The sequence below is a fragment of the Lipophrys pholis genome (assembly GCF_963383615.2).
Source record: "Lipophrys pholis genome assembly, chromosome: 21".
Taxonomy (NCBI): Eukaryota; Metazoa; Chordata; class Actinopteri; order Blenniiformes; family Blenniidae; genus Lipophrys; species Lipophrys pholis.
Window position 1 is genome coordinate 1,162,431 of NC_137649.1, and position 26,809 is coordinate 1,189,239.

The 26,809-nt window shown below is 44.4% G+C and overlaps 1 protein-coding gene across 1 annotated transcript; it reads left to right on the top strand.

Annotated features, from left to right (window-relative positions):
- The first annotated feature begins 278 nt into the window (after positions 1-278).
- gja10b (gap junction protein alpha 10 b) lies at positions 279-14,165 on the top strand. The gene is made up of 3 exons (XM_080490067.1): positions 279-397; positions 470-1,852; positions 13,780-14,165. Exons 2-3 carry the CDS (start codon positions 491-493, stop codon positions 13,816-13,818), a joined length of 1,401 nt encoding a protein of 466 aa, XP_080346193.1. The 5' UTR covers positions 279-397; positions 470-490; the 3' UTR covers positions 13,819-14,165.
- Positions 14,166-26,809: the final 12,644 nt, after the last annotated feature.

Sequence of the window (26,809 nt, forward strand, 5' to 3'; positions counted from 1 at the left end):
CCACTCAGGATTTAAATGAACCATTTACTCAATAACTTTCTTCTTCTTCTGGACACATATTCCTGAATATTCTTTCCTCCCAGGTGCTTTGTATTGTGAGCAGGAAAGCTGGCAGCATTATTCATGGGTGTGTATTGATGTCTCAGTTGGTGCTATTTCCAGTGCAGTGTTCTGTTGAAAGTGGCAGAGTGAAACTAACCTCGGGCATTATAGGGTCATGTGGTGGATCAATAGCTTCAAACTAGAGTCCTAGTTTGCAGCAGCTGTGAAATAATGTCAGACTGCACAGTGGTCTTTGCCTTTCCTTAAGGGATGACCAACAAGGCTCGATGTCGTATTCACGGATGAGTCTCAGTGACTTCACGCTAAAACAAGAGACAGGGATCCTAAATCTCATGTAAGTAAAAACACTTTATTGTAACATCTAATAATGTACCGATTTACATACTTTGGCTTTCTCCACTGACAGTTATTAATAATGTGACAGAAGATGGGGGATTGGAACTTGTTGGGGAGTATTTTGGAAGAGGTCCACATCCATTCCACCATCGTAGGAAAGATCTGGCTCACAATCCTCTTCATCTTCCGGATGCTCGTGCTGGGTGTTGCAGCTGAGGACGTCTGGGATGACGAGCAGACCGAGTTTGTCTGCAACACAGAGCAGCCGGGCTGCAAGAACGTCTGTTACGACCAGGCTTTCCCCATCTCCCTCATCCGGTACTGGGTCCTGCAGATCATCTTCGTGTCCTCTCCCTCACTGGTCTACATGGGCCATGCTTTATACCGTCTGAGAACCCTGGATAAGGAGAGGCACCGGAAGAAAGCCTGTTTGAAAGCAGAGCTGGAGGGAACCGACCCTGTTCAGGACGACCATAAGAGAATTGAGCGGGAGCTCCGGAAACTTGACGAACAGAAGCGAGTGAGGAAAGCCCCCCTCAGAGGCTCTCTGCTGCGCACATATGTTTTCCATATCTTGACCAGATCCGTGGTGGAGGTGGGTTTCATCATTGGTCAGTGTGCTCTGTATGGTATCGGACTTTCTCCTCTGTACAAGTGTGAGAGGTTGCCTTGTCCCAACAGCGTTGACTGTTTTGTGTCGCGGCCAACAGAGAAGAACATTTTCATGGTTTTCATGCTGGTTATTGCTGGAGTTTCCTTATTCCTCAACCTGTTGGAGATCTCCCATCTCGGGGTGAAGAAGATTAAACAGGGCCTGTATGGATACAAGTATGGAGATGATGACAGTGTGTGCCGCTCCAAGAAAAACTCTATGGTGCAGCAGGTGTGTGTGCTGACCAACTCCTCGCCCCAGAGGCTGATTCAACTCACACAGATGCCCTGCTCTAGTGTGTCCGAGGGGCATGCTGAGACTTCCAACGCCTTCAGCCAGCAGGCCACGCTGTCGACCCAAACCAATTTCCAGGGTCTGCAGCAGCTTGGGGCGGTGGAGCGGCGCCTCACTCTGGAGCAGCGGAAGCCCTCGTGCAGCAGCGATGAGTCCACTGGGCTCAATGGGCCAGGGAAGGTGCACTACCACGCCGGACCCCGGCCCACTCTCATGGCCGGACACATGGACATCCCAGCAGCCCTGAGAAACCCCCAGAGGAAGCAGAGCAGGGTGAGCATCTGCAAGGAGCTCAGCGACATGAGCGACTCTCCAGAGAGCGACCACTACCCCACCGCCAGGAAATGCAGCTTCATGTCCCGGGGGCTGTCGGAGGGAAAGCTGGCCAGTCCATCCGACAGCGGAGACTCTCAGAGCGGAACGGACATGAGCACTCAGCACCTCAACCAGGGGGAGAGTCCTGCCATGACCCCCCCACCTCCAGCCAGCGGGAGGAGGATGTCCATGGTAAGCAAACTGTCAGAAATCACTAATAGCTTACCTAAAATATCAAGTTTAAATATAATTAACTAGGTCCTACAACCTGTAAGTCTTAAACAACCTGTTTCATTTCAGCGAGTGTTCTGTCCCGTTAACATATAAATGTGGATTTATTGGTAGAAGTTGTGAAATTATGATATTGCAACTAAGAATGAAATTCACACGGCTGTGGCTCGGTTGAGCCTCAGAGCTGAAAGCTCTGCCTCCATTCTACTTTTAGAAAACCTAGGAACCTCCAGTAAGCAGCACTGCGAGCCTCAAGTGTTCTTCTACTCTGGAAGTAACTAAAGATGGATTAGTTTTTCAGCATCACTCTGACTGGGCATGTTCTGATTCTAGATATATTACGGAGGTGAAAAAAGGTCCTGCAGATTCGTTTAATGTGGAGTTGAAGGATCAGTCCTGGTCGATACTAACTCCCCCCCCCCTACACACACACACACACACACACACGCACACACACACACACACACACACACACACACACACACACACACACACACACACACACACACCTCTCTCTCTCCACCTCTCTCGCTACCTCCCTACCTGAACCAGGGTGGGTTTCCAAGGTTTGTATCTCCCCCTCAATCTATCTCTCTGTCTATCCTATCCCTTCCTCTCCTTTAACCCCCCCCCATCAGCAGAAAGCCTCCACTTCTGAATCTGGTGGTTTCTACAAAGGTTCTTCCTGTTAGAGGAGTTTTTCTTTCCACAGTCACAAATCAATCTGCTGCTTATGTGGATTAGTTGGGTTTTTCTCTTTTCTCTGTTAAAAGCTCCTGGAGATGACTGTGTTGTAGTTGGTGCTCTATAAATAAAGTTGAATTGAATAGAATTGAATCTGCAGAACAATGGAAGTTAACGGAGTGAAATGGCGATTTTAAAGTCTGCTGAAGTTTGAGGCTCTTTGCTCCCTGCAGCACGCTGGAGGTTAGCATTTTGCATTTCAGATTGACCCTGCATCGTGCAGAAACTTCCTGAAGCCTTAAAAGCTTCAAGAAATGAAGTGAAGCGGATCGATCAGAACCTTTACTCCAAACAGTCCTTACCACTGTCCCTCCGTCCTGCTGTGTGTAACAAAACAAAACAACAACTGGTAAATAGATGAAACCTTGTGGAAAGATTGAATAAACATACTTTATTCAATGTAAAGAAATCAAAAATTGACATTTCTCATCAAACTTCAACAAGACAAATTTATCAGTGTAAGTTTGAGGAAGCTTGACTTCGTCTTCTGAGTGAGACGTCCCTTGAACTCTCCCTTCCAGTTGTCTTCTTTGTTTTGTAGTACACAGATACTATATTCAAACTAGAAGTTATCATTCACTTTGTGATGGGGCAGGAAAACCTCGTTTCTATCTTTCAGCTGATCAATTTCAGCCATTTTAATGCAACACAAGCACTTGCTGATATTCTCAGACTGTAGACACGTGTAACATCACAGACAGTTGGAACTCAGAGGAACTGGCCTCATGGTCGCTCTCGTCTCAGAAGCATTTCAAACCTTTCTGTAGGTTTGCATGTTTTCCCTTTGCATGGATGTATTTTGTTGTTGTTGAGTTCTCAAGGTTCCACGTGGATGAAACAGTACAGAAGATGGAGGATTTGCTCAACTTTTCTTTCTATTGGTTCTTGGTTTAATTTGATCTCTAATGTGTGATTTAGTTTCCATAATGCAGTTTTATTGAAATATGATTGTAAGAGGAACAACATATCATCTAGTGAGATACTGGAGCTGGATACCAATAAAATATAAATTAATTAATACATTAAGGAATCTGCTCAAGTTTCAAGCTGAAAAAAAAGTCATGTCATCCGAACTGTTAAAACTCACTGACTGATACATTCCATGTCTTTATTTTCAAATGTAAAGTAGTGAAGAAAACCTGAGAGGGAAATTTACACAGAAAGGATCTATAGTCCAAGGAAAAGAACACAAACCACTCCACCTCTGTGCCAACAAGGATACCTCAGTAAAGCTTCATTTAAAGTATAATCTGATGCCGACATGTTCAAAGCAAAAGACAAAGAAAAGCAGAGCCACATAATCTCCCCCCAACAAACCAGATGTGACTGCTTCACGTGGAGCTGTGCTGCTCTCTGCTGGACGTTGGCTTCACTTTTCTTCATTACGACTTACTAACACATCGAGTCAAGGCATTCTTAAATAAAAAACTTCTATTGTACTTTCATAAGCCTCTCTGGTTACATATCTGCAAAGAGTCTTGAAGCATGACAAACATCCAAAGTTGGAAAATACAAATAGGATTTCTTATTGTTGTTTAACCTCTATTCATATATGTATTCTCCCATAGACACAAGTTTTCACAATAAAAAGAGACCTGTTAACTTGCATAATATTATACCAAGGCAGGATTAAATCAAAGAACCAATGAATTTGTACTCATATATAACCACATGTTACCGTTACTGTTACAAAAGCAGCTAAAAGATTTTAATAATCTGTCTGATCTATGTAATAATATTTCTCAGAGAAACAAGTAAGTATATATATATACTGGCTTTTTCCTCTGTTAATAATCAAAGTATTGGCTTCGAACATACAAATCAGAAGGTTTGAATAAAAATTCCACTATTGTGTATACTCATTAAAGAAAAGACTGGATGAAAGTACAAGAAAAGTATCCCAATATACTACTAGTCTCAGTAATGGGAGTAATTGCGGGAGGGTACAGTACGGCAAAGTGCACCCAGGCCCAGCTCTGTGGTGTGGTCCCACCACAGACAGTACAGTTAAAAAGTAGGCGGGGTTGTGAACCAGGCGGGGATGTGTCGGGAGAAGAACGTCAAAGCGGCCGGCAGCTCCGCGGCCGTCCGATTAGAACCTTGAGCCTCCTTTCTCCACGACACCGCTTAAATTTCTCCTTGTGAACATCAGCGTCCTGCTGAATGTCCTCCTGTTACTGAGAGGAGTGTCTGCACCTCGATGGAAGGCCGCGGTGCTGTGGAGCGCCGACGTTTCAGTTAACAAAACAACCAGTGAGCACAAAGCAGCAGATGTAAACAACAAAGGGAGGGTTTATGGCCGATGAAATATTTAAATATTGCAGGCTTGTCCAGAGTAACGATGGTCACTGACCAATCAGCAGACGGCTGAGTTGTCGGTCCTCCTCACAGACCCTTCCTCACTGCTCTGTACCTCAACGGAGCGGTGACGAAAAATGTAAGTTGTGGTTATGGTTTGTTCCGTACCATCCACAACTTTTGTCAGTGGGACCGCACTTCCTGTTTCCAGCAGGTGGCGCCATGGCTGATGGTCGTCATTGTGACGTAGCTGTGATGAGGGTCTGTCTCTGATGCTATGTGTGAACTTTGATGCCGATCAGACAATGTTCAGGAGTCTCATTTATAAAGGTTGCTGAAGCACAAAGCAGGCCCTGACAGATGCGTGCGCCACTTCCCACAAAACCTTTGTCATCTAAAATAATAAACTGGCAGAATGTGTGGACCGGTACCAAACTTTGACCCTTGCACACGCACATTTCGGAGACGGGGAACCTGGCGGCGCATATTGTGAGGTGGCGAATTGAAGCGAGATTCATCTCATATGTTTAATATCTTCTTATAAAGAGTCTCGCCTGCAGTGGTGGAGATGTGTTTCTTTAGTGAGACATTATAATTATAGTTTCAGCACAAATGTTCATATGTCAAACTTTTATCTTCAAATGATCCAGAGTGAATAGAAGTGATTGATTATTAATTGTGACAACATGTGTCATCAGTCCAAATTCAGAGTGAGCACATAAATCGTGCGGTGACAGCCGTGCGTAAAGCTGCACTGTGGATGCGCTGGAGCGTTCTGGACACACTGGGGCTGCAGACGACCTCCTCGTCACCCACCGCCTCCAACTCTGGAGTGGCTGAGGATAAAACACAAAAATCCACTGGGCCTTTTTACAAGGCCCTGTTCAAAGATTGAATTCATACATTTGATAAATAGATCAAACTGAAGTTTGTGGGTTTCCACTGTGGTTTCCACCAAATATGTCTCCTTCCCTCTCCAGCACTCTGACACACACGGTGGACGTCACAACCACGAGGGCTGCTTTGGTGCTCGGGTGCTGCCCCGATGATGTCACTCTCCTCGGGGATTAACCTTCAGATCAGACTCTTCTTCTCCACCTCGACAGTCACTCATCTCCCTTTGGCTGTCACACTATTTCCATTGGTGACGACGTGCTGCCGATCGCTTATGTTTTTGATCTTTTATGAGTGAAGTAACCACTGTGACCACCAAATAAGAGGATTTTCCTGACCTCCACCTCCTCCATGACTATTTCGCTCTCCGTAAAATAATTTTCTTCATCTATTCTGCAAGGATTTAGCGTCAAAAGCCAGCGACCATTGACCATTTATGGTAGAAAGTGGGCGTGTTCAGGGCGGGATCTGAACTGTGCAACCTTTCAGGTGGACTGTGATCTACAGTATAAAGAGAAGGTGCGTGCAGATGTGTGTACGCACAGTTTTGCTGATCCCAATTTTTTGGGGGCACGCCATTTTCAGCTTTTGGGCGCACATACATTTTTAGTAGGAATCCTACGTTAGGTTTAATAGATGAGGGCCAAGGCTATTTACATTGCACTTCCTCTTTCATGGCGTGATTGGCCATTGCCACGCCCCTAAATGGCAGTACGAGTAAAAGTAATGATATGGTTGTGATGAGGGCCAGATTCTGATGCCATGTGTCAAGTTTGATGCCGATCAGGCCAAGTTAAGGCCTTTGACATTACACTTCCTGTTCAATCACGAGAATGGCCAAGGTCATGACCTCAATAATGTTGTGACTGAAATCCTCATATGGTTGTGATGAGGGAGACTTTGATCTGACCATGTACAGGCTATTTACATTGCACTTCCTGTTTGATGGCGTGATGAGCCATTGCCACACCCCCAAATGACACCTGAGTAAAAGTAATGATATGGTTGAGATGAAGTCTTATGCAATTTGTCAAGTTTGACGTCTATCAAGCGATGTTAAGGCCTTTCACAGGTCACTTCCTGTTTTTACACTACACTCACTGTTTCGTGGCGAAACGTCCATTTCTGGCTCCGCCCTCAGAAATTATGGTGCCGGTTTGAAATGCTTTGCTCACCAATCGAACCAATTTCCATTTCATTGGGAATTACCCCCTCCGACTAGTTCTCTTTAGAAAATTCAATTTTGTCCAAAATCTGCAAAAATCCAATATAAATTTAAAAATTGCGGACTTCCTTTTGAGTTTTTGATGTTTGAGGAAGAGACTTTATTGTGTGAGGAAGAGACTTTATTGTGTGAGGAAGAGACTTTATTGTGTGAGGAAGAGACTTTATTGTGTGAGGCGCCGAAAGTCCCCTGGAATGACCAAATCTACCTTTTATCACTCATCCCCTGCAAACTCACCCCCTCTGGAACAATCCTGACATCCTGCAAAGAAAGAAACCAAGAAACTTCCCAAGATGGCAAAATAAAGGAAGAAGAACCTTAGAAGAACTTTCCTCCAGTAACTCTTTGGTTCCATTGAATGAGCTAATAGAACCATCTGCTATCAGTCAGAACAAGTATCTGGAACCTCTTCAGCTTCAGTCAATAATCCCAAGTCAGTGTAATCTAGAAGAGATTGAGCTGAACTGACCTCAGACAGTGACAAAGCTCCTGAAGATCTCAGCTCCTAAACCTCTTTCTAAAATCATCTCAATCCTGGAGCTTCAAATATCTCAACATCCCTTCAACCTCCAGATGGGAAGAAGATCTCAACATCACCAGACCCAACGTTTGGTCACTACTCTGTACTAGTACATTAGTACTCTGATAACACCACCGTACTGCTCATACAGTACAAGGTCCTTCACACAGTACTTTACAGTACAAGCTCCTCCACAGAGTACTTTACAATACAAGGTCCTCCACAGAGTACTTTACAATACAAGGTCCTTCACAGAGTACTTTACAGTACAAGCTCCTCCACAGAGTACTTTACAATACAAGCTCTTTCACAGAGTACTTTACAATACAAGGTCCTTCGCAGTGTACTTTACAGTACAAGCTCCTCCACAGAGTACTTTACAATACAAGGTCCTCCACAGAGTACTTTACAATACAATACAAGGTCCTTCACAGAGTACTTTACAGTACAAGGTCCTCCACAGAGTACTTTACAGTACAAGCTGGGCGCCGGGGTGGCGCTACAGACCCCCCACAACAGTTCTGACCACACCCAGTGGACAAACCACACACACACACACACACACACCCTCCCTCAATGACATATGCTACTGATGTCACTTGTTTTCTACCATCATGTTTTTCATTTGTTGTTGCTTCTTTGTTCATTCATGTTCCTGCTTCATGTTACTGTCTAGATAGAGCTGCTCAGGCTGGTTAATCTAGAAAATCATGTTACTGTCTAGATAGAGCTGTTCAGGCTGGTTAATCTAGAAAATCATGTTACTGTCTAGATAGAGCTGTTCAGGCTGGTTAATCTAGAAAATCATCTTACTGTCTAGATCAGGGGTCGGGAACCTTTTTGACTCAGAGAGCCATGAAAGCAAAATATTTGGAAATTTATTTTAGTGAGAGCCATATAATATATTTTAAGACTGAATTCAACTAAATGTGAGTATAATAAGCCTTTGAATTTATTCTTTTAAATATTATTGTCATCATACTCACCATTAATGCGACTTCTGGTGCTGCATGGATTTGCTGAAGGCTTTGTATTCTGGTTGGTCCTTGGTGAGGTTAAGCTTCATGCAGGCGTTGAGGCTTTCATCCGTTAAACGTGATGGTAGGTTGGACTTGATGTTTTTAAGATGTGAAAATGACTGCTCACATGAATACGTAGATCCAAACATGGTCAATACAGCAATACTCACACGCTTCAGTGTGTCGTATGTGACAGGAAGCGCGTTCCAAGTTTTGATAATCAGCTGGTCTTCGGGTTGAAGTTTTTTCATTTCTGTCCACATGTGCATGCTGGCCAACTCTGCTTTCTGTCGTGCGATTCTTTCCAAATCTTCATTCAGTGACTTGAACTTATTCACCCACATGTCTGAGGCCTTCAGGTCAGCCACTTCTGCTTCAAAATCTCTGAGGGAGGCATCAGGAATGTAACTCAGGTCGGCTGTGTTCAGTGAACACTCGGTAGGATGGGTGATGAACTTAAAAAGACCAGTGTGCTCACGAAATTCTCCAAAGCGTGCTTTGAACGACTGCAGGAGACCGGATGTGAAGCCAGCTAGCTGGCGGAGATCAGAGTTTTGAGTGGGCTCTCTTGCTGTGCATGCGTCTTTAAATGGTCTCAGTTTTTCAGAATGTAGTAAACGACCTGTTTCCAGATCCTTGATGAAGATCTCCAGCTTGTTTTAGAAAGCAAACACAGGGAGAACAGGGGAGAACACTGTATTTCCAATGCCTTGCATTTTCACGTTGAGCTGGTTTAGATGTTCAGTCATATCCACCAGATAGTAAAACTTGAGGAGCCGCTCAGTTTGGGCGAGCTCAGGATGCTCCAGGCCTTTCATTTCAAGGAAAGTCCGGATTTCGTTCAGGCAAGCCGCTGAGCACCTTCCCTCTTGACAACCAACACACATTGCTGTGCCAAAGCAGAGCATGATAGTTATTTCCAACTTCATCCAGCAGCGTTTTAAACTGGCGATCATTTAAGGCTCGAGCAACAATAAAGTTGATCAGAGGAATGAGCAGCTCACTTCACCAAGCTGCCCGTCACATCTGAGCACAAAGTGCCTCCTGGTGTAGAATGTAATGGAAACTTAGGATGGGGCTGTTTTCATGTTCACGGAGAAGCACCACAAATCCTTTGTTTCTCCCTCCATACACGGAGCACCATACACAGAGCACCATACACAGAGCACCATCAGTACACACGGAGCACCATCAGTACACACGGAGCACCATCAGTACACACGGAGCACCATACACGGAGCACCATCAGTACACACGGAGCACCATCAGTACACACGGAGCACCATCAGTACACACGGAGCACCATACACGGAGCACCATACACGGAGCACCATCAGTACACACGGAGCACCATACACGGAGCACCATCAGTACACACGGAGCACCATACACGGAGCACCATACACGGAGCACCATACACGGAGCACCATCAGTACACACGGAGCACCATACACGGAGCACCATCAGTACACACGGAGCACCATCAGTACACACGGAGCACCATACACGGAGCACCATCAGTACACACGGAGAGAAGTTTATCCATAGGCAGATTGTTTTCATGAACGAACTCCATGAAAGACTTGAATAAATCTTCACCTCTTCTGGACCTTTTATTGGCAAAACAGCCAGACTTTCTTCACGCAGTGCGTCACCAGCAGCAGATCCTGTAATCACACTGAACTGCCACAGATGACTTACGTCTGCTGACTCCTCCAACGCCAGGGAAAAGAACGGCGCTGAATTCAGTATACTCGCCATCTGTGAATGGTTTTCCATTCTTCACTGTTGCTAACGATCCAGCGAAACTAGCGGGTTATAGTCACCTTGCCGGGTCCATACGCGGAGTTGCTGCTGGCTCGTTTGCTCGCTGCTCAGTAGCTCTTGGCACGCCGTCTTCCCGCTGTCCCCCGCAGGGTATTTTGATGCAAAGGTAGCATGACGCGTGTCGAAGTGCCGCTTTACATTCGACCGCTTCATCGATGCAATTTTGTCATTGCAAATTCGGCCCAGCGCAGCACCTGCTCTCTCCACAAAGGAGAGTTCTTCAGTCCATTGGTCCTGAAATGTACGATACTCCTCATCTTGTTTTCTTTTCGCCGTCTCCTTTGTCGGAGGGTTAGCTTTGAGCTAATAACCTAGCGGACTCGTTCAAAATGGTGCGTTTACCTGTTTATCCAGCAACGGCCAACGTAAGCAATTATCATCCAATTAAAATAAAGGACAATTGCTCCTGCAGCCAACTGCATCCCTGAACAGGACCTGAGCAGTGGAACATCGATAGATGGATTAAAACGAGTGATATTTTATGTTTTCTCTGAAAAGCCGAAATCTGCGAGTGAGCCAGATGCAATCATCAAAAGAGCCACACCTGGCTCGCAAGCCATAGGTTCCCGACCCCTGGTCTAGATAGAGCTGCTCAGGCTGGTTAATCTAGAAAATCATGTTCCTGTCTAGATAGAGCTGCTCAGGTTGGTTTAATCTAGAAAATCATCTTACTGTCTAGATAGAGCTGCACAGGCTGGTTAATCTAGAAAATCATCTTACTGTCTAGATAGAGCTGCTCAGGCTGGTTAATCTAGAAAATCATCTTACTGTCTAGATAGAGCTGCTCAGGCTGGTTAATCTAGAAAAACACGTTACTGTCTAGATAGAGCTGCTCAGGCTGGTTAATCTAGAAAAACACGTTACTGTCTAGATAGAGCTGCTCAGGCTGGTTAATCTAGAAAATCATCTTACTGTCTAGATGGAGCTGCTCAGGCTGGTTAATCTAGAAAATCATGTTCCTGTCTAGATAGAGCTGCTCAGGCTGGTTAATCTAGAAAATCATCTTACTGTCTAGATAGAGCTGCACAGGTTGGTTTATTCTAGAAAATCATGTTCCTGTCTAGATAGAGCTGCACAGGCTGGTTAATCTAGAAAATCATGTTCCTGTCTAGATAGAGCTGCACAGGCTGGTTAATCTAGAAAATCATGTTCCTGTCTAGATAGAGCTGCTCAGGCTGGTTTATTCTAGAAAGTCATCTTACTGTCTAGATAGAGCTGCTCAGGCTGGTTTATTCTAGAAAGTCATCTTACTGTCTAGATAGAGCTGCTCAGGCTGGTTTATTCTAGAAAGTCATCTTACTGTCTAGATAGAGCTGCTCAGGCTGGTTAATCTAGAAAGTCATCTTACTGTCTAGATAGAGCTGCTCAGGCTGGTTTAATCTAGAAAATCATCTTACTGTCTAGATAGAGCTGCTCAGGCTGGTCAATCTAGAAAATCATCTTACTGTCTAGATAGAGCTGCTCAGGCTGGTCAATCTAGAAAGTCATCTTACTGTCTAGATAGAGCTGCTCAGGCTGGTTTAATCTAGAAAGTCATCTTACTGTCTAGATAGAGCTGCTCAGGCTGGTTTAATCTAGAAAATCATCTTACTGTCTAGATAGAGCTGCTCAGGCTGGTTTAATCTAGAAAATCATCTTACTGTCTAGATAGAGCTGCTCAGGTTGGTTTAATCTAGAAAATCATCTTACTGTCCAGATAGAGCTGCTCAGGCTGGTTAATCTAGAAAATCATCTTACTGTCTAGATAGAGCTGCTCAGGCTGGTTAATCTAGAAAATCATCTTACTGTCTAGATAGAGCTGCTCAGGCTGGATAATCTAGAAAATCATCTTACTGTTACTAGGTTTATAAAACAAAAGCAAAATATAAGCTCCCTACATTTTTTAAAGTAAAGTCCCTTTTTGTTAAAACCTTCAAAATGTATATTTCATCAATATTTAAATGGGCCAGAGGCCATGACTGGGCCGACCCCGACGGGCCAGAGGTCATGACTGGGCCGACCCTGACGGGCCAGAGGCCATGACTGGGCCGACCCCGACGGGCCAGAGGTCATGACTGGGCCGACCCCGACGGGCCAGAGGTCCCGATCAAGGCTGCTTGCAGCTTTATTTATTATTATTATTATTATTATTATTTCTTCCTTTATTTTTTTCTCTTTCTTTCTTTTTAGTGTTTTGTCTTGTCTTGTTATGTTCTGTATGTGTTCACTTTGGGGTTGAAATAATAAAAAATGATTGATTCAGGAAAACAGTTCAGAATCATTGAGACAGCAACATTTGGGGACACCATGGCTACTTACACGTGGAGCAGTACATTTGGTTTCCCATACATTAGAAATCTGTTTTTCTGCAGAAGTGGTGGTCTGAGGGGAGGTGGTGGTCTGAGGGGAGGTGGTGGTCTGAGGGGAGGTAGTGGTCTGAGGGGAGATGGTGGTCTGAGGGGAGGTGGTGGTCTGAGTGGAGGTAGTGGTCTGAGGGGAGGTGGTGGTCTGAGGGGAGGTGGTGGTCTGAGGGGAGGTAGTGGTCTGAGGGGAGATGGTGGTCTGAGGGGAGGTGGTGGTCTGATCGCAGGTAGTGGTCTGAGGGGAGGTGGTGGTCTGAGTGGAGGTGGTGGTCTGAGTGGAGGTAGTGGTCTGAGGGGAGGTGGTGGTCTGAGGGGAGGTGGTGGTCTGATCGCAGGTAGTGGTCTCCACCCTCTGCAGGTCCTCCATGCCGTCTATAGCTGCAGGAGACAGTGCAGCAGTGGGTCAGAGACTCTGGACCATAGAAAAGCATCTGCAGGTGATGAACAAAGAGATTTGATACACATCTGAAATATATACTCAAATCGTATTGATGCTGATGTATTTGAACTATATATGCACAAAAACAAGGGCAGAGCTTTAATCATCCATCTATCCATCCAGCTTCTATACTGTTGAATCCTGTTCAGGGTCACGGAGCGCTGCAGGGAATACCAATGACCTCCCGGGGACGACAGGGTACACACTGGACAGGCTGAAGACCAGCTACAGTGATGATGATTAAAGCTACCATGTCATCACAGGGCAGCTTCAGTCCTCATCACTGTACTGTGATTGGCCACGCTGTCATGTCAGTAAAGTACCACATGGTTCCCCCCTCACACATTGCACTGCTTACCCATGTTGGACTGAATGGACGGTGGGTGCACAGAGCCCTCCCACCTGGCTGGTTTGGGCTGTTCCTGACTGGGACGTACGGCCTAAATACCGACCCGGCCGGAAAACCGTCCTAGTCCAGGAACTATTAATTGTGTCACTACAAATCTTCACAGCTTCCTGGAAAAGATCAGAAGTATATGTGCATTAATGACCATGCTTTCTCTCCATGTTTGTCTTTCAGAACATGATACTTGAGCTGTCTTCAATTATGAAGAAGTGAAAATGAGCGTTTTGTGACGAAGTGGAAGGATCACCATCGCCAAGCGACTCTCGTCCTGCCTCACCGCAGAAACTACAACGTTACAGGGTGTATATATGTTTCTCTTTGTACATGAACATGTCATCGTTTTTGAACTATACTGACAATATATCCAGCAGTTACTTTTTACACTGTTTAGGTTTGTGTGTACTGTTGGAGACAGAAATGAACTCTGTCACAGAATCGTACTGGAGTCCAAATGTACTTCGCCCCTCATAAAATGAGACCAAATGTCTGTTTCAGAGATGTGGGATAGAAAAAACTTCAATAAACTTGGTGGAATCGGCAGCCACATTAAAGAATTGATCAAAAAACATTATGTGTTCATGGTGATGTGTTTGATCCAACATCCACCCCAACCGCCTCCAAATCAGAATCAGAACAATGTTACTGCCAGGTACTATCAAGGGTTTTTACATTTCCACAGTATGAAGTATGTTTTTGGTGTAGTGAGAATGCTGAGAGCAGAATGGTGAGGGCAGAATGCTGAGGGCAGAATGGTGAGGGCAGAATGCTGAGGGCAGAATGGTGAGGGCAGAATGCTGAGGGCAGAATGCTGAGAGCAGAATGGTGAGGGCAGAATGCTGAGGGCAGAATGCTGAGGGCAGAATGGTGAGGGCAGAATGCTGAGAGCAGAATGCTGAGAGCAGAATGCTGAGGGCAGAATGGTGAGAGCAGAATGCTGAGAGCAGAATGGTGAGAGCAGAATGGTGAGGGCAGAATGCTGAGGGCAGTATGGTGAGAGCAGAATGGTGAGAGCAGAATGCTGAGGGCAGAATGGTGAGAGCAGAATGGTGAGGGCAGAATGCTGAGAGCAGTATGGTGAGGGCAGAATGCTGAGAGCAGAATGGTGAGAGCAGAATGGTGAGGGCAGAATGCTGAGAGCAGAATGGTGAGAGCAGAATGGTGAGGGCAGAATGCTGAGAGCAGAATGGTGAGAGCAGAATGGTGAGGGCAGAATGGTGAGGGCAGAATGGTGAGGGCAGAGATTAAAGCACAACATGTAAGCTTGGCATGTATGTCGCTATACTCTGCCACACGATTAAAACGTCCCACCTGATGGATTCTCCTCTGATCTCTGATCTCCGATCTCCGATCTCCGATCTCTGATCTCTGATCCCTTCAGTCTGGAGAATTAATGTCTTACTGAGCTGGAGCTAACTTATTAGCTGAAGCTAATGCTAACACTAGCAGAAACTTTTGGAGTTGTTTCCCGCAGCCTGAACTCTGGAAAGAAAGAAAAGAAAAATAAACTTCAATCAGCACCACCCTAATGAGGCCTGTCCTCTGAGGATGATATGTTACTCCAAACAGCCAATCAGACGATCACTGACCTTAAAGATGATCTTCGACGTCTCTCCAGAGAGCTGGAGAAGGAGGACGCCATGTTGTCCAGCTTCATGGAGGGAGCCGTGGACCAGTCCAAACAGCTGTCCTCCTTCAACGCCACCGTTCAGGACCTTCAGGACACAGTTGGTGGGATCCTGCCACCTGTCCTCGCTCCCCCCCCCTGCTCCACCCCCAGCCTTCAGCCGCCATGGTGGGAGGTGGTAATCCGTGGTCATAGGGGACGCTCAGGCCTCACCTCCTGGACTCAGCCTGTCCTACTATTACGCTCCACTGGCTGATGGTGTCCCCGTCCACCCAGCTGACGGTCCTGCTCCTGCTGCTGCAGCCTCAGTGGCTCCTCACCTGGATCTCCCTCCTCCTGTAGCCCCTCACCTGGATCTCCCTCCTCCTGTAGCTCCTCACCTGGATCTCCATCCTCCTGTAGCCCCTCACCTGGATCTCCCTCCTCCTGTAGCTCCTCACCTGGATCTCCCCCCTCCTGTAGCTCCTCACCTGGATCTCCCTCCTCCTGTAGCTCCTCACCTGGATCTCCCCCCTCCTGTAGCTCCTCACCTGGATCTCCATCCTCCTGTAGCCCCTCACCTGGCTCTCCCTCCTCCTGTAGCCCCTCACCTGGATCTCCCTCCTCCTGTAGCTCCTCACCTGGATCTCCCTCCTCCTGTAGCCCCTCACCTGGATCTCCATCCTCCTGTAGCCCCTCACCTGGCTCTCCCTCCTCCTGTAGCTCCTCACCTGGATCTCCCTCCTCCTGTAGCCCCTCACCTGGATCTCCCTCCTCCTGTAGCCCCTCACCTGGATCTCCATCCTCCTGTAGCCCCTCACCTGGCTCTCCCTCCTCCTGTAGCTCCTCACCTGGATCTCCCTCCTCCTGTAGCCCCTCACCTGGATCTCCATCCTCCTGTAGCTCCTCACCTGGATCTCCATCCTCCTGTAGCCCCTCACCTGGATCTCCCTCCTCCTGCGCCCCCAACAGCCACATCTTCTTCATTGCCGGAGAATAACAGCACTGGAGTACCCTCCCTTTCCTCTGGACAGCCAGACCAGCGACCCTCTTCCCGTCAGAAAACCTTCGCTTCTCGCCGCAGACTCCTGCAGGAAGCCATGATGAGACACTCCTGCAGGAAGACGTGATGAGACACTCCTGCAGGAAGACGTGATGAGACACTCCTGCAGGAAGACGTGATGAGACACTCCTGCAGGAAGACGTGATGAGACACTCCTGCAGGAAGCCGTGATGAGACACTCCTGCAGTCTGCCTCACTCCGCTCCTGTCACCGTCACAGCCTCACCACAGAACCAGCTGCCCGGCCGTCTCCTCGTCCTCTCTTCTGTCCAACAACATTAATAACAGGAGACTCCATCACCAGAAACATCCTCTTCTTTAACACCATCACACACCGTCTCCCCGGAGCCACGGTCCCGCTGATCCTCGGTAAACCCCCGGAGCTTTGACGCTCTCTTCCCCCCTCCATCCACCGAGTTCTAGTCCATGTAGGTACTAATGATACGACCCGCCGGCAATCCGAAGTGACTAAGAAGGACTTTAATGAGCTTTTTAAGTTTTTAAATAACTGTGGAAAGTCTGTTTTTATCTCCAGGCCCATTCCCACACTGGGTCGAGGCTCAGCTGGCTTCAGCAGAATGTTCAGCCTGAACACGTTTCTGACTTCCGCCTGCAGAACCACAATCTAGGTTTAGTTGATAACTTGAACTTGTTCTGGAACCGTCGCTCCTTCTTCCTCCTGACGGACTTCATCCCAGCATGCTCGGTAGCCAGGTATTAGCTGCTAATTTGCTACATGCAGTACATTCTGTTTACAATCCATGGACACGCCACAGAGTGTCCTTCCTTGTGGACTCCTCAGGCTGCTGTTGGCAGCACCAGCACCCCCTACTGCCCTCCTCGGTCACTGCTTTCTGAAAACGACTCACCTCACCAACTCAATGCTGCTTCCTCCAGTGGCACCAACTGTCCCTTCCCGTCAATAACATTCTCATCACCTGTCCTCTCCAAACAGATGTCTTTTCTGGTCGCCCCCTCGCATCCATCACCCTCGAACAACAAAACCAAGCAATGTTTTTCATCTTTCTTGTCCGAGATGTCCTTTATCGCGTGTAGCTCGGAGCGTAATGATGCTATTGCGGTTAGAATTTTCATTGGTGCTACTGTTGCTACATCACTACCCTCACCTCCCGACCAGTCAGCAGCTCTGCTGGGGCCTTCTACAGCTTGATCACTTTTTGGTTTATTTGCTTTCCTTGAGTCCGACATTCTTGCACTTCCGGGGAAATCAACTTCACAAGTACCACAGACGTCAAGCTTTCATGTAAAATGACAATACAGTATCCTTATTTTGTTAAAAATTACGTTTTAAGTCGAAATTAGGGAGAGCTGTTAAGAGGCGCGTCCTATCTGCTCATAGCTCCCCAGCAGCCTCCTACGTACAGTTCTAAAATCATACTTCTTTGTGATTAGAGTCGGGAAATCATGGATCTGCACCAATAAAAATGAATGAAATTTGTAATGAAACTGACCATCTTTATAAACATCCAACAGTACACCGAACATGATATGCATGATTCTTTATTTCATAAAGAGAAATGGTGTCTAGACAAAAATGTCATTTATATAACACTAGCAATTGAAATGAATGAAAATGGGGTTTGCACAATACCGTATTTACAATGGTTATTAAGTCATTTAATTAATTAGGGTCATGTAGCATTTAAAAATTAGGTAAGAACTCTTAGTAGAGAATAAGCAAATAACAGCTATTTAAATTTGACAATATTAACACAAAACAGTCACCTAAAAAAATGAAAGAGAAAAAATAAACAACTGGAACTACAAGCTTAAGAGCTATTACATTAAAAATTATGCACCAAAATCTACTAATACAACAATCCATAGAATCTGTGTAAAAAGCATGTAGAAAAAACACCTGATGCAGTTTGCTGATACAGTCATTGACCAGTTATGAGAGGTATGAAGGATTTCACAGGTAGATAAGTGTGAGAAAAGTCCGCACTGGTGACTTGGGGATGGGGGTCCAGGCCCCTGCATACACTCACTTCACTTGAATGTGAACTATGGCCTCTGCAAGTTCTAAGGCAAATATTGGAGGTGCACTTTGAATCCATGTAACGCTGACCCATCCGAACTGTTGCATCAGAGACGAAGAGAGGAGAACCGGGCCTTCGTCTCCGAACACAACAACCAAGAACCAGTCCAATTGAACTGAGACGTTTTCTGTTTTTCCACATGGCAAAAAGAATTGATCTAACATGAGCATGAGCTTGCTTGTAAACATATATTCTCAACCATTCAAACAGGATACCAGATTCTTCTGTTTCTTTCCTTTTCGATAAAGTTGAGCAATCTGTGAGAAAGGCATGTTGTTTTTGTTCATATTTCTTTTACAGAACAACCTTTGGAGTTGAAAAGCCAGTGTTTGTTTCAGAGAAGCAGCGACACAAAAAGTCTCAACGAGAAACACACAAACAAAAGAGTGAGAGCCTCCAACAAACACCATGTAAATCAGACTGGAGTAAAACCTGCACCCAGTAACCTGGAAGATTCCTCACAACTTTCATTTCAGCTGTGTTCAATACTTCAAGCCATTTTAGAGCTGCATGAATTGCAACAAGCGATCAGGTCTGTGGTAAAATGTTAGTTTAACGTCATTCAAAATGACATTTAGGCCACTCTGAGTCGAAACTAAGACCGAATATGCTGCGAAATTTAAAGAATGTCACCACTAAAAAATATATAGCAATGAACCCAATCTACACAGTTAATACAGATATTCTTTCACTGTGGAGTTTTTTTTTCTTTTTTATACATACATGAATATGTTTCTGGCGACATCATAACTCTTCCTCATGCACATTCAGTCTCACTTTTTACAGAAAATTTGATCAATTTGAACCTTTTGGAACAGGTTTGTAAAACCTGGACAAGCTTGGTTGGATTTGTATTGTAAAGAACTATCAGGTCTCTTTCAGCTTCTTTCACCTCAGTCAGTAAACTGCGTCTGTTATCGAACAGCCGCTCTTTTCTATAACATGTGTTAGCTGGCTGTGCGCTAACACATGGCGAGCTGGAGGAGTCAGTGGTTTCTAACCTGAAGAGGTTTGCAGAAATCACAAGGCTTTGCACGTGTCAGATAAATCCATGGTAAGACAGCACATCTGGAAACTTGAACCATTGCATTTGTATGGAGGGGTCTTGCTTCAGTATGCATCTTAGAGTCATTGTACCTGTGTTGCTGCAATGGGCTGACAAGCGATACGCCTAAAGGAGGCTGACAGCCTCTCTTTGAGGTTGGCAAACCGCTGCGCTTGTGATCATCCAGCAACTAAAGAGGTGATTATTGGGTGAAGACCAAAATAGGAGCAAAAAGAGACTGAATGTTGAATTTTTTTTTTTCAGAATTCGCCTTCAAAACCTCTTAATGAGGGAATAGCAATCAAATCCCAGTCAAATTAAATGGTTTCAAACTGTCCTACTGCTGCCTCCTGGTGGCCAATTGGAATCAATGCTGCTTTAAAGACAAGGCATTTAAAGGAACGTTTTGCTTAAAGACGAAGACAAACAGAAAGAGCGTCTGCTTCAGAGTGATATAAACAGCAGGTTCAGATGCTTGGCACCCTGAGACACTAAAGGAACAGTTCACACAAAAGACATTCAGAAGAATTTGCTCAACTGTGCTCGGTACTGAACACTTTTAGTCACAACTTTTCCACAACAGACGCGTGTGAGCAGTCATTCATTTGAACTTTAACAAACATGCCTTTAAAGCATTTCCAAATCTCTATCTCACATTAAAGGTCCTATAATCTGCTAAATTCCTTTTCTGGTGGTTTCCTAACAGCAATATGTCCCTACAGCCTGTGTACGAGGCTCCACAAGGGAAGAAGGTCTGTCATTTCCTTCACATGCTTGCTCCACTTTCTAGTAAATGTGTCAGGTGAATCAGAGATTTTCCCTTCATGATGTCATGCGGGGAAATAACCACTCCCTCTGGTAGTGGCTACTCACTTTGACTCTCCCGCTGGTAGATGAGGTCTGCCTTCTAAAATAAGTTTTCCTCCTTGCAAACGCTACCAGAAGACAGAGCCCATCAATATTTAAAGGGACAGACACAGACCCGGCCGCTTGTCAGTAGAGCTCACTAGAGGGATTTTTAGACTGGCTAAGATTCAGGACCAAGGCTGGATTGAGGACAATACATTTAGAATATAATGTTGTTGGGCCTCTATGTGAAATTGTTGAAAAACTGTATAATATGGGACCTCTCTTGTTGGTTTTTCTGTAGGTTTACCTTAAATCATAATCTTACATAAAGAACTGAGTGAGGGCTGGAAATGACGGTGTAGCCACAAAATCATGGTAAATTATTTAACAAGCATGTATTTATGAACCTGAAAACCACAGTAAATATACATTTTCAGAATTCTCCAGGTTTGTTAATGTAAAGCATTTTCTCAAGTTGGTGTTTCCACCATTTGAAAGTTTGAAGAACTCCCAGTCTGAGTTCTTTTCTATAGTCCACATAACACAAGGTAGAGATTTGAACCACGCTGATGGAGACGTTGAATGTATCTGTCTGGAGAATTTTCTCACTCGATGTTGAAACGTGATGGTTTGTCTTGTACGGAGACGTCCTGAAACGTCTGCAAAGCAAACCCACACTACCTTAATGTGCAGATCCCAGCACAGGTCAAGAAACCATTTGTGTGAAGTGACCCTTTAAAGCACAGTATTAATGAGTGTATTTATAAACCAGAGTTTTGTTAGGGTGTGTTTAAGATTTTAACTCAACTCACCAATGAGGATGAGAATGCCTGCTGTTATATTTTGACTGGAAATGGTCTAATGACCCGTTTTCAGGTTTGAGAGAGTTGATTGATTCAGTGGTTCCCAACTTGGGGTGAAAGACTGTTTGGGGGGGGGGGGGGGGGGGTTGAATCAAAGCTCACATGCGCTTCCAAATGTTTGCCTGCTTTGAGGTTTCCTGAGATCCTGTTCATACAAGAACTGCTGGAAATGGTACTGATTCTCCATTTTGCTGTCAGAACGTTAACACGTGCAGGAACATTGAAAAAACCCATGCGAGGCCACAAGTTGGTGACGTGTTCTCTAAATGTAAACATTCAAGCTCCTTTTAGCTTTTGGGCACTCAGTATCTGAGTATGGACGAAATGTGTCTCCACAGACGATGGTCCTGAATGTTGGACAGCGGCTGGTAAAGTCAGGAAGGAATCCTCTATATGCTCTTCCTTTTCCATGTTCACCATGTTTCAGAACCATTACAACCTCAAAGATGATTTTCAAAACGTGACCTTTTCAGACACTTTTGATGCAGTTATATAAACAACTGTGAACAAATTTCACTTGAAATTATTGTTGTACAAAGAGGGAACAAATGAGATGTTCAGACATACTGTAGGTGGAAACCATTGAGAACCACTGGCTCAGCCTCCTCAGTTCAAGAATGCAGAGGTTATTTGAATTGTAAAAAAATAAAGATGATGCAGATATTTCAGTGATTTTGTGGTTGTAATATTACTGGGACAAACTGGAAATGCTTTCCTGTAGCAAACACTACATCTAAAACCTGTAAAATAACAAGTCTGTTTCTGACAATACAACAGCAGACATCCCCCGGCCAGGAAGGGAGGGACTGCAGAGAAGAATCATCTGTGATGGTTTTTACATGGAGTTGTTGGGTTTTCACCTGATACATGATGGGGACATGGGACATGGGACATGGGACATGGGGACATGATGCTCTGTGTCAGTAAACAACACACATCAGAGAAAAGTAATGAACAAAACCAACAAAGTCAATGAATCACTGCTGCTCTGTACTCAGGCTGCGCATGGTCGCGTGTGCTTGGGTGGTATGAATAAGTGTGTGTGTGTGTGTGTGTGTGTGTGTGTGTGTGTGTGTATTCAGCAAAAATAGGGAGTGGTCTTCTTAAACCATTTACGGACAGTTTGATAAATACACTTGAAGAGTTGCTCTGTCTGGCTGTAGAGCTGAAAGAGTGTCACACACATGAGATCTTATTTCAAACTACATCGAAAATTTACATTGCTAAAAAAAAGGGGGGGGGGGGGGGGGTATTTCAGTTTTAAAGCCCCAACCCAACATTTTGACCATGAAATGATCATGTCGGTTGTTGAAAACAGGACATTTATTGCTTCAAACTTTGGAGGTGAACTAAAAGATGTTTGTGAGCAGGAGGTGTGATTTTAAAATCTGCTTCAGAACTTGATGTTACAATTTCAACCTCAGTCATGATGAGCCCATATTACATGTCAGGATTATTTTCAGGGCGGGATTGGTGATGCTCACTCAGCCGTAGAAATGTCCCACACAAGCTTTCAGCCGCCGTCACAGCTGGTTTGTGTTCAAAGCATCGGTATCGTTGATATCAGGTTAATATAGTTTTACTTGGTATCAGATCGGAAAGGAGGACTCATTCATCGCTCCATCATCAGCCATGTTTTCTTGCTTTCTTTCACTAAAGAAAAGAGATCAACACTCCACACCAGTAGGTGGCGCTAATGCAGCTATTTGTGGTGTACGATGACAAAGATAAAGACATGGTACTTCCAGGAGTTTGCATGGTGGGATCCAGTGATGAGGTAGGCTGGTTTCATGCATAGATTGGACTTTTGTTCGTAGATGATTCATTTTGGTACGTACAATATTCAGTTCTGATTCCAGCGTGCAAATCTGGTAAAAGTTCTCCACATCAGGCCCCATTGTCGAATTAAAAACATTCAACATTTGAGGCATTGCTTTCACATTGGTTCTATTATGAAGCAAAACTTTAATGACCAAGTATGTTCAATTATTTAGTGAAGAGCTTTCAACTACATTGTTTTTCACTTGTATATTTGCCTTCAAAATATGGTGGAAGTTTGAACAGTTAACAGGGTATGGCTTTCTTCAAGCCTGTTAAATTAGTTTTCACTTAGTTTTTTTTGTAAGATTGAAAACCTTTGACCTGAAAGTTATAAGCTCAATTTAAAAGAAGACAGGCTGACATGTTTGCAAATAGCTTGGACTTTCTTGTGTTTGCATGAGAGTCACGCTCAACACAACCTAAATTATTTACATATTCTTTAAAACGAAGTGACATCCACCAAACGAGCATTCTTCTTCTGGTGCAGACTGGATGTGTCTTTACTTGGGTGTTTGCCAAGTGTCTTATTTAAAATGTCCTTTTGTATTGTATGTACTTAAAGGTTTTGGTTTAAAGAAGGGAGAGTCTTGAGACCATGTTCTAGTTCAGGGGTCGGCAACCCGCGGCTCCGGCGCCGCATGCAGCTCTTTGGTCCCTCTGCTGCGGCTCCTTGAGCCTCCGTCCCACCGGACGGTACGGCAAAGCGCATCCAGAACCAACTGTGTCCCACCACAGAGCGTGTTCAAATGTAGGCGGGGTTGTGAACGCCACGTAACGATGCAGGTATGTAACGTCATCACGCACCAATGGTGGTGAGAAGAACGCTCAAGCTGCGGCTGCAGCTTTGCGGCCGTCCGAAGTCGTGAGCCTCTATTCTCTGAGACACAGCTGGGAAAACATTCCCATTGTGAACATCAGCATCCTGCTGAATCCCCTCCTGTTACTGAGAGGAGCGTCTGCATCTCCATGGAAGGCCAATAAACCAAATCAACAAAACAACCCGTGTGCGCAAAGCGACGGATGTAAATAATAACGGGAAGGTTTTATATTGTATATATATATGTGTGTGTGTATATATTGCGGGCTTGTTGACAGTGGCGATCATCACTACCAGTCAGCAGATATGTGGAGTAACGATGCTGACTAAGGTCCTTTGCTGCTTCATGCTCACTGCCACAGACTTAATTATCAACTTAATGTGAAATAATCAAGATCTACACAACAAATGAATGACACTGAATGCACATTCACACTCATGGTTTTAAAACCATGAGCTTTGGGGGGTTCCAATGTGTTGTGTTCAGTGACAGACGGTCCCAATGGCTCTTTGACTGTTGAAGGCTGCTCTAGCGTCTAACTTCAGAGATTGTATTCAAGCTTTAGAATCAATAAAGAAGCCAAGCAAGGGAACAGAGTCTGTATTACTAAATCTTGAGCTGGCCTACAACAACACACCATACATCATATTCAAACTTGCTTGGTTGGTTGAGCTTTAAGCTATTTTTGTATGCTCATGAATTTAGTTGTTTAGGGTTTTAATTCCAACAGCAAGGACTGAAGCAGATTCTTGTTTCTTTTAAAGTGTGAAGAAAGTAATTTTTTTTACATAGTGCTTCATCAGTGATGCTAACAGAGAGCGACAGTTTGGATTGGGGCTTTAAAAAGAAACCAACTTCACCTCCAAATGAAATTCAAGCATTGTGCTGGAGCGGGGCATCCTGCTCATACGTAAAGCCTCTAGAGAGGTCGACATAATTCAGATTATTTATACATAGAGGCTTCTTTAAAAATAGCATTTTAAAAGCAGACTGCTCCAGAGAGAACTTACAAGGCAAAACAGAAGCTAAGACCAACTAACTAGGCTTATAGCTATAGGCAGCATGCATGCACATCACAAAGTAGGATGTTCAAACAAATGCACCATCAGGGCAAACATCTTACTATCTTATAAGATTGTTACTCAATCATTTGGACAACACATACACTGCTTTCATGTCAAATGAACTGTGAATTAGCTTATTCGATTCCTAACGAAATACAAATATAGGGCATGAACATTCATTTACTAAACCTTTAACTTCCAGTAATTTATGTTTTAGTTTTAGATGTTTCATAGAAATCTTTTTTTTTATTGAATGTAAATCACATGATCATATCATTTGGGGTTTTCCTCTTTTAAGTGCCAATTTAAGTGCTCCAGTTTGAGACGTGTGACGAGTTCAAGGAGAAGAAGAAAATCTTCCCTGAAGTGCTAAATGGGTCTGAGCGCCTGGGGCCGAAAACAAAGTGCCTGAATTCCATCGGGTTTTTTGGGGAGTAACACTTTAGAATAGACCTTTTGCTAAACGGTGAATATAATATAGAAATAACGAAGCTTTAGTTAGTAGTTATTTAACTTCAGTCTGGACATTTGTGCCAGAACCAGCTAACGCTAACCTTCACGTTTGGTGTCACAAATATCGTTATTCTGGATTCTGTAGTCAACATTATGATTTGATGAATTCCATTTCACAAATTATTACTGATTATCATTAGATGTTACCCTTTTGTTTTTCATATTTTCTTATGGTCAATGTCATGTTGTTCAGGGTAAATCTTTTGTTTTCTGCAAACATGAAATGGTAAACCTGAAGCAACCCAAAGTGGTAAACAATTAAGAATCCTACATACTGATAGGAAACAAGAATTCCTCCTCAAAAAAGAATAGAAAACCACAAGCAACAAGTCATTTTCACATTTAAAGAGGAGTCAAAGGAGCTGGCCTGAGCCGTGCGTTTCAGAACACGTCACGAATGTCTAACTTTTATCCATGCAAGGGGCTCAAAATGGGCGTGGAAGCATGTGTCTGTCATGTACTGTTGTGTAAGTGTCGACATGTGAATCAAGCTGTTTTCCTGAGTATAAGAACACCCTCCGCAATTGGGGGGGATTAGGCAGGACAGGAAACAGCAAAGCAAAGATTCTTCCCTTAGCGAAACGGTGCTTCATACAACCCCGGTGGAAAAAAACAAAAGAAACATCTAAGCCTCTACCTGTACAAAAACCACTGTTACAGTCGTCATGCTCCGTACTATGTACACTTCTGCCAAACAAGCACTTGAAAGTCACCATTACAACAACCAAATACAATGGTATTGCTGATGAGTGGGAAATAAAAATAGCCATTTAACCGCCTGCAAAAGCCTTTTTTTCCTTTCGATTCAGTGCTGTGGAAGGCATAGGAGGAATGTTTATGGTTTACAGCCTGTACAACGTTCTTCTGTACAGAAATACAAATGCCAGACCCTTGAAGACATTTTTGCATATGAACATTTTACAGTCTCACTGCATCGCAACTTCCTTATATACAGAAGCTGATTTACTCATTTTTCATGGATTCCGTTGAACATTCAGAGAATTTTGTCTTTTTCCTGAGTTTGAATTGCTGTGACAAAAAGGGCCACTGAGATATAGTAAGAGAAGAAACGAGACTGAAAGCCACTGAGCAAAGACATGTACAACGGATGTCAGTCCAACGTCTTTGTGGAACATTCGCCAGATGTCCAATTAGGATTCAGAAACAAATATGTCTTTTAAAAGTCCTTCATAAACATTAACTTAAAATCTTTCGGGGATATTCGAAAGACTGAAGATCTAGAATGTGACCAGTGTTGGACGTCCAACAGTGGTTCTGACCCAAACCTTCAGATACACCCAATAGTGCTCTGAAAGTGGTCTGACCAAGACTTTCAGATGTTGAACCAACATTGAAAGTCCACCAGTTGTCTGACAGTGGTTCCACCTAAACATGCAGATATTTTACATTCATTGGAAAACCAAAAGCTGTTCCAATTTGGAGGTTCCGATATTGAACTAGTATTGTCTACTGGTCAAACGTCCTACAAGGATTGGACAGCTCAAT

Excerpts from the sequence above, each read along its gene's own strand:
- gja10b (XM_080490067.1), top strand. The coding sequence starts at position 491 with ATGGGGGATTGGAACTTGTTGGGGAGTATTTTGGAAGAGGTCCACATC. Across the intron at positions 1,853-13,779 it reads GCGGGAGGAGGATGTCCATG|AACATGATACTTGAGCTGTC; the intron begins GTAAGCAAACTG and ends TTTGTCTTTCAG.